This window comes from Chiloscyllium plagiosum, unplaced genomic scaffold (assembly GCF_037043375.1).
Source record: "Chiloscyllium plagiosum isolate Xiang-an unplaced genomic scaffold, Cpla_swu_hap1 HiC_scaffold_35, whole genome shotgun sequence".
Taxonomy (NCBI): Eukaryota; Metazoa; Chordata; class Chondrichthyes; order Orectolobiformes; family Hemiscylliidae; genus Chiloscyllium; species Chiloscyllium plagiosum.
Genome location: NW_028270173.1, coordinates 36,218,872 through 36,227,931, shown reverse-complemented (window position 1 = coordinate 36,227,931; position 9,060 = coordinate 36,218,872). Strand labels below are relative to the sequence as shown.

The following is a 9,060-nucleotide window of genomic DNA, read 5'->3' as shown; positions in this document are numbered from 1 at the left end:
GTTAGAAGAGTAGCATCTTTGACTATTTTGCCTTCCCACCCGATTTATCAATCACTGTCAGGGAATTTGAACGCGACTTCATTGATTTCTTCTGGTCCCCATAAACATTGGTTGCCATTTGAGCAATTAAAAAAAAGGAAATATGCCCACATCCTAGATCAGAGTAAAGAAACGGCTCAACAGAGCCCTGATTAATATCAGACATCACAACTTTATTGCATCTGGTTCGAATTGCCCGTGAGCATTATTCATCATGAATGTCTAATTAATAGATAACATGACACAATGGATATCTTAATTTTTTTGTTTTATGAATGTCATTCTGATCAATCAGTACAATTTGTTCAAAATCTAGGCTTGCTGCTGTCTTTATTTTGCTTCAGCAATATTTTTGTACTGACAGAAGAGAAGTCGCTTGAACGTATTTTTGAATGTGGCATTGCATAGTGCATAGCAAGCTGGATTGATTGTACTGTTGATATAAATAATCCAGTATCCAAAATTCCAAATGGCCTGTGTGATGCATGCTGGATAGAAGGTAGAAATGATCATCATAACAATGTATGGAGTCCACGTGATGATATAAGCCAGAATAATTGCCAGTATGGTCCTGGTTACCGTTTTGTGTCGGTTTACAGCTACCTTGTTCATCCAGGCCATCTTGGTCATTTTAATGATCTCATAATTTGGTCGGACCTCTCTGTTAACAGCGTCCATGTTGTTATTATCAGTTGCGAGTCCTACCATAGTGCCAGTACAGCTACGAATTTTAGTGTTGCTGACTATCTTCATGGAAGCGAGTTTGGCGGGGTTTATCACTACCTGGCTTTGTGTAGTGGTGTACTTTGCACTGTCATGGATTGCCTCTTCCTTCTTCTGATTTGGTGGTGAAAAACCGAGAGAATTTGTCTCAGTGAAGACTTTCTCCCTTTCTCCCTGTCCATATTTGTCAATTGTAATTCCAGAAGTTATTTTGATGTTTTGTGATTTCACATCGAGTAACTGTTTGGACACATTTGATGTTTTGTTAGTACTTGTTTTTTCGATATACGCCTTCCATAGATTGGGAGAACTGAAGCCTTTGTTTGGCACAGATTCCTTTTTAGCTCGTTTAATTCGACTTTTGCTGGCACAAGATATGCGCCCATAAAAAGTCACCATGATTGTCACAGGGAGACAGAAGAAAGCTATCACAATGTCTAAAGTGATGGCTGGATTTGAGAAGAGTTGTGGATAACACTCATCCACAGGAATGGTCCGCGCTCGGACAATGAACTGCCAGAAAAGAATGCCAGGTACCCATAGGAAAAATGGCACCACCCAAGCAGCTGCAATCATTATCCCTGCAATTTTAGTTGTTCTCCTCAGGGGGTAGGTAAGGGACTTTGCGACACAGAAGTAACGGTCAAAACTGATGATGAGAATGTTCATGCCAGATGCATTATTTACAACATAATCTACAACAAGCCATAAATCACAGAAAACCGGACCAAAAGGCCAATATCCAAGTGCAGTAGAAATGGTGAATATATTCATTGTGAATGCGCCAAGAATGAAATCAGCACAGGCTAAACTGAAAATAAAGTAGTTGTTAGTAGTTCGCAAATGACTGTTTGTTTTGATTGAGATAATAACAAGAATGTTTCCAAGAATGGTCATCAAATTTATAGAACCAGTCACAACCACAATGAAGATCACTTCGACTGTTTCATATGAACTTCCTCTTTGAATATCAAACAATTTAGTTAGATTCGTGAGAAATTCATTTGTCTCACTTGAGCGTGACATCCTTCCACTGTGATGTGTAATTAGCACTGCCAAGTTCAAAATATGGAAAGTAATTATAACATTCAGAACAATGATCAGGGAACAGGTGTCACAAACAGTAAAATATTTAAAAGCTATTGTGAGTTAACTACAGTAAAGTGGATAAGAGTGATGAAGAGATTTAAAAAACAGCTTTTACAAAATTTAACATGTTTGCCTGGAGAGCTGCCGTGTCTATTTGGATTCATCTCACAGGTCACTTATTGCACAGCAAGAAACAGTTGATCGCATGTGCCAAACTGAATAAAGATTTTATGAATCACACGTTAAGCATACGATGGATCATTTTATATTATTGACCCAATAACTCTAGTTAAACAATCCTTGCATTCTAAAAATAACCTTAAGACTAGATTTTTTTTGCCATGTGGATTTGATTGTCTTCAATTTTCAAGGTCATTAAGTTCACAGAAATGCTGAACATCTATGTCTTCCACAAAAACTTTGCAAGAACAAGTATGCGAATGTTAGCCTTCCCTGAAAAAAAAAGACGTCAGGAGAGACGACAAAGTAACAGCACAAAAGTGTCTTAGCGTTTCGTCTATTTAAGTGAAGAGATCAATTTGAGATCAAATCACTTGTTCAGGTTATGCATATTTCAAAACGTATCACTCATATAAACATAATGCGAACATAATCCAGCATCAGATTTACTTTCTTTCCAATCATTATAGCTCGTGCGAATTTCGTGACAACTGTGTGTTAAAAATCCGACAATGTTTTATTATTATGATGTCAAAAATTGAAAATTAAGTGTGTGAAATGGATTGCAAAATTGATAAATGACAATGTCCTTTATCAAATTTTCAGCTTTACTGAATACTAAGCAGCTCACTATATTGAAATTGATTGATAGACAGTGGTGAAAATGAGGCAGGTTTCAGATTCTCCGAAAAAGTCGGTGATGATGAGATGCAAAAAAAAAAAAGTGGGACATGGGTGAAGATAGTGGTAAGGGGAACGTGATAAAGGGAATGATTATGGGACAACAGGACGGCAAAATCCATTGCAAAGGTGCGTTCCATGATGTAATATACTTTGTAACTATATCAAGTACAATACAGCACAAGACAAAAAACATCGATGTTTGCTGCATTGGAAGAAATCATATCGGAAAAACAAAGTAAGAAAACAACGGCTTTGAAAGAAAGTATGCCGCAGAAGAGCCACATCAGAAAAGTGACCGAATGTTATTGATGCAGTCATTTTTCAAAGTACTTCAGAAGAAAAGTTTCAACAATCCAAAGTTTAGAAGTTAAGTCTTCATCACAAGGAGATTCTGAAGGTTGAAAATTGATCGTGGTCAGTTTCAATCATTCTTAAGTGTACGCAGTCCAGTCGGGTGGCTCATGACACGTGGAGTACTTTTAGCACCTGCCATTCTTCCACAGGCAACTGATGCACGTTAATTGCAAGTTCATTAGTCCACTAGTCTCACACAAAGGCAGGACATAATAGAAATCATACTTACTCGGAATGTGTATTTCGAGAAGTGATCTCAACGGACTTCAGACAAGTAGTTAATTGTGGTTTAACTCTTCAATCAAACCATACTCCTATCTATTGAAATAGTGTGCTGTGAGCATAGTTTTTTAAAAAATTACCCATACGGATCCTATTTATCAATAATTTGTTGATCCTGTATATATGACGTTCAGAGATGGCATGACTTCACAGTCTTCCTTTGTTTAGCTCATTTATTATCTTGAATTAGGATGAGCTGTTCCACAGTTCTTTTTTTTTAAATCAATAGTTAAGCGGGAAAATCTTGATTTACCATGACAGATGTTTCGCAGTTTAACTCATGACATGAAATGACAAAGAATTTTCCAGAAAATAGTAACATTCTCATATCACCTCATCATGTATTTATTGTGTTATAAGATTGATATTTTCAAGATTGTGTACACTGTATTCCAGGTTCTAATACTTGTTGGAATTAGGCCATGCACATTTCTGAGAATGCTATAACTTGTTTCTTTTTTCCCTGAGAAAAGTAAACTGTATTCACCATTTCAAACTAGTCTACTAATACCTTAGCAATAAAACATTTTCACTGTTGGTTCTAAGGAACACTGAGCAAAATTAGAAAATAATGTTTAAATAGTGGACAAAAATTGAACAATGTGTAAGGAGAGTGGATAAGGATCTCAGCTAGGTTTTTATCCATAAAAAATGACTACTCGAAGCTAGAGTACCTTAGATGGCTGAAAATATTGATGAGAAGATAAAGAACAAAAAAGAGGATATTGTTTACACCAAGATAACAATATAGCAATATTATAGCAAAAATAGTAATAAAAATCGGGAAGAGTATCTAAAATACTGGAGAAAGGACGAGGCTAGAATATCGAAGGTTAAGTGGAAACATGAAGAAAACAAGGAAGGCAGCACCAAGACAAATAGGCAAATGTTCTTCATGCATATTAATAGTAAACAATTCGTGAAAGTTAGATTTGGGCCATCAGCAAAACGCAGGGTAAGGTCTTCACTGAAGCAGTTTCTCAGATAAAAAAATACAGGTTAATTCTAGACAATTAGTATGGATTTAAGAACATAAGAACAGAAGAAATAGGAACTGGAATCGGGCATCTGGCCCCTAGAGCCTGCTCCACCAATAAATAATAGAATGGCTGATCTTTTCATGGACTCCGCTCCATGAACCCATTTGCCCAAAATAACCCTAATTCCTTTACTGTTCAAAAATCTGTCCATCTCTAACACGCATGCACAAAAAAAAGTAACCTCAACTGCTTCGCTGGGCAGGGAATTCCAAATTCACAACTCTTTGGGTGAAGAAGTTCCACCTCAACTCAATCCTAAATCTTCTCCACATTATTTCGAGACAATGCCCTTTAGTCCTACACTGGAAACAATCTCCCTGCTTCTATCTTATCTATTCCCGACGTAATTTTATATGTTTCTATGCGATCCTCCCTCATTCTTCTAAATTCCAATGAGTATAGTCCCAGTTTAATCAACTTCTCCTCATAAGTCGACCCTCTGAACTCCGGAGTCAACCTAATGAATCTCCTGTACACTCCCCTGCAGTGACAATAAATCCTTTCTCAAGTAAGTGGAACAAAACGGTACACAGTACTCCCACTATAGCCTCACCAGTATCCTATACAGCTGAAATATGCACTGCCTATTGTTAAAATAAATCCACAGATCAATGAAAGACAATACTCTATGTACCTTATTAATTACCTGCTGCACCTGTAAACTAACGTTGCGTTCATGTGCAGAGAACATCCAGGATCCTTTGCATAGCAGCATGCAGTAATTTTTTGCGATTGAAATACTCGCCCATTTTGCTGTTATTCCTACTAAAATGGATGACCTCACTTTTTCCAACACTGTGCTCCATCTTCAAGAACTTTGCACCTTGTATCACCTTTGCATAGCATCAGAGGAGGCGATAGGCTAGTGGTATTATCACTGGACTGTTAACCCAGAGATCCAGATACCCTTCTAGGAACCTGTGTGCGAATCTTGCCATGCACAATAGTGGAATTTGGAATATCTGGAATTAAAAATCTAATGATGATCATGAATCCATTGTCGACTGTCAGGAAAAAAAATCTGGTTCTCTAATGTACTTTAGGGAAGTAACTTGCCACATTTAACGGTCTGGCCTCGATGTGACTCCAGGTCTACAGCAATGTGCTTGACTCTTAACTGCCCGCTGGGAAAGGAGGAAGGGGAAATGCATACTGTCAAGCCAGCGACACCCTCATCCCTTGAATGAATAAAAAACTCACCATTTTCCAACTATATCCCTCTACAGACCTTCTGTGTCATCTGCACACTTTGCTCTCCCACTCTTCGAGACATCTGCAAATATTGATGCACTACACTTGCTCCCCAATTTTGAATTACTAATGTAAATTTTAAACTATTGTGGTCCCATCACTGAGCCCTGAGGCATACGACTGATTGCCAACCAGAAAAATACAAATTTAGCCCCATTCTCTGCTTTCTGTTAATTACACAATCTTATATGCATGCTAATGCATGACCTGTAACGTTGTTTATTTTTATCATGGTCAGGTCATGTCTGGCCAATTTGCTTGAGTTCATTGATAAGTTGACACAGGCAGTGGGTGAAGGGAATGGTGTGAATTATGTTTAGAATTTCAGAAAGTATTTGATATAGTGCCAGTTGACATGGTGATGAGCAAATTAGAAATATTTAGGACTGATTCGTTCTTCACAGTACGGATTATAATCACAGAATCCTGAAGCACAGATAGAAGCCATTCAACCCACTAATCTGCACTGACTCTCCAAAGAGTAGCTCAACCTGTTCCCCTAACCTCGTAGTCAACATGTTAATCCATCTAAAGTGCACATCGTTGGACACGATTTTCTTTTAAACATGACTCATTCATGAAACTTTGAATTATGAGAAGAAACTGGAATGCGCAGGGAAAACATAAAAAGCCACTGTGAAAATGTGCAAACTTCTCGCAGTTACCCAAGGCCAGGATCAATTGACGGTAGTCCTCAAACGTAGCTAAAAGATAAGAAACGGACAAAATGCATACTTAGGCTTTTCTTAGATTGGAGTCGAACTGGAAGTGGTATTCCGTAGGAATCGGTGTTTGTGATCTTTGCATTTTCTGATATATAAGTTGTAGAGCGTCCCTGGGGGCAAGCCATTAACTGCGCAGATGATTCAAAATCAGGGTGAGTACTGAATTGCGAATGATAATGTTGAACGGCTTCAGATGGGCACTGACAAGTTGCCAAATGGACGGGCACCTGGTAAATGAAATCAAATGCAGAGAAATTTGAGGTAATGCAATTTGATGGAAGAAACATAGAGAGAAAATATCAGCTCGGCGGTACTTTGAGGGGTGAATAGAAGAAGAGGGACCTCTGGGTTCACGTGTCTAATTCCTTGAAGATGGACTGGCAATTTGAAACCGTTGTGAAGAATGCTTATGGGATACTTGGATATATAAACAGAGGCAAAGGGCATAAAACAAGGACGTAATGCTGCACTTCTACAAACCGTTGGTTGGATCACGTTGGAGTATTGGGTTCGTTTCTAACCACCATATTTAAGGAAGAATGTTAAAATCCCACAAATAATGGTGATTTATTGGAATGGTAACGAGATAGAGGGATTTTAGATGCAATGAAATTAGCAGAAATCGAACTTAGCCTCCTTGTAAATGAAAAGTATACAAGTTGACCTTATTGAGAGGTTAAAACTTATAAACTTTTGACAGGGTAATGAAGGATACTGCCTTTGCACTAATTGGTTAGTCAGTTACTATGGGCCAGAATTTCAAGATTGCCAGCAAGAGAGATGGAAGCAAAATTATGGAGAACTTCTTCACTTAGCGAGTTATTAATGATTGGAATGGCACTACCAATCAAAGTTGACAAGACAACAAAAAAATGTTGTCTCGAAGAATGGTGGAGGTGGATTCTAAAGGAGACTTCAATAGAAATTAGGGGATGGAGAATAGAATAATGTGGGTAGCTCTTTCAGGAGAAAGGCACGCTGGGTGGAATGGTCTTCTGCACTGTAAAATTCTATCATTATGTTTTGAAGTAACATAAACGTTACAAATAATAAGTTGGTAAATAAAATGAATTGAATTTAAAGTATAGCTGTACAGCACATTCGATAAGAATATGTTTTATACTTGGAATGTTATGCATCAGAATGGTATGTTAGATGACCACACTCGTGGGTTGTGCTGGCAACGGCAGAAACTTAAGCTCTGTGCTTCAAAGTCTTGTGCAGTTCTCAGAGACATGGCTGCATTCCTATGAGGACAATAGACACCTGAATATCACGTTCAGAGAGTTGATCACATACCTGAAATGGTCTTGGTCCTGGTAGTCAAAGAATATCACATAAATATTGTAGGGGTCACCTGGAATCACGGTCACAAAAGAGAAAAGGAAGCGTGTTTTCTACTGAGTCTGATAAGTGTTCTGTTAGTGATGGTACAAACGTACTGCTATATAGCAGAAGATGAAGCAGGAAGGAACAATAACAATATTGGCGGAATCTTCAGTTAGAGAGTAAAGAGGCGTGCCTCTGGTCATAGATGTTACTGTAATATGCTATATTGCCTCCTTGTTTACAGAGTTGTGAGGAATTTTTTTTTAAAGTGTTTTTTTGTAGCTTTGATCGTGAATTGTAATCATTATGTTCTATATAATTTTTGAAAGATGGACAGGAAAGTAGAGTTGAAGCTGAGATGAGATCAGCCATGTTGATATCAATATTTAACGAGCACTTGAGTGGCTGAGTTGCCTGCTGCTCGAGTTGTTAAATTCAACAGGGGAAAATATCTATTTAAAAAGAAAAAAAAATGTGGAAGAGAGTCCTGCACTTTTTAAAAGCAAGCTATCAAAACGTTTTGCAAGTGCTGTTTATACTACTGTTTATTCAATGAGCAGGAAAACTTAGTTGCAGTCAACATGCTCCGAGGCATATGTTTGTGTGCTAAGATTTTGCTGGCAATATGCAGCAAGTTGTTCTCTGGTGCCATTACCAGTTATCAATGTTAAAAGCCATCTGCGTACAACAAGTATGAAACTGCCTCCAAGTAACCTGACTGGTTTTGGATGTGCACAAAGTAGAGCGAAGCCTTCAAAACTCAGAAAGTGATTTAGTTTTCTTCTTCCTGCAGTTAAAAAAAATGCAAACTCAAGGCTGAATACATCCAAATTATTTTCTTTCACCTTTTACGATAAGCTATAGCTTGTGACAATTAACAAAAGACATTTTAAGTTTGTAACTACTCCATCACTGCAAAGAAATAAACAATACCCGAATAACAGGGATCACCACAGTGCAAGTCCTGAAAGGAACATGGCCAAGTCAGTGCATCCTGCAGACAGGGGCCTCCATGAATACCACCAATATTTTTTTGCCTGTCTGTCTCTGCTGTTTTCGTGAGTAGGGGGATTTCAAAAAGTTGATTAGAGATTTAAACTGTAGAGTTATATGCCAGCATTACATAATTGATTACCTGCAACTATAATCCATGTGTTTGCAATAAACAATGATTCTTATGAAGTTTAGACGGACGGTACGTGCTTTCTATTAACGCGGGTCCAAAACGACAGACACAATTAAGCATTTTATTCAATTTGATGACATACTTATCTTTTGTGATCACTAAAAGTTGGCGTTGTTTACCAGTGCGCGACTCGAATGGGGTGTGACAGGGTCAAAGCCAAGTTTGAACACCTTCTGGG

General features: G+C 38.0%; 1 protein-coding gene across 1 annotated transcript; it reads right to left on the bottom strand.

The window, feature by feature from the left end:
* Positions 1-369: 369 nt before the first annotated feature.
* Positions 370-1,788, bottom strand: LOC148140650 (muscarinic acetylcholine receptor M2-like). The gene has a single exon (XM_087978906.1). The coding sequence runs from the start codon at positions 1,786-1,788 to the stop codon at positions 370-372; it is 1,419 nt and encodes a 472-aa protein (XP_087835032.1).
* Between the last annotated feature and the right edge of the window lie 7,272 nt (positions 1,789-9,060).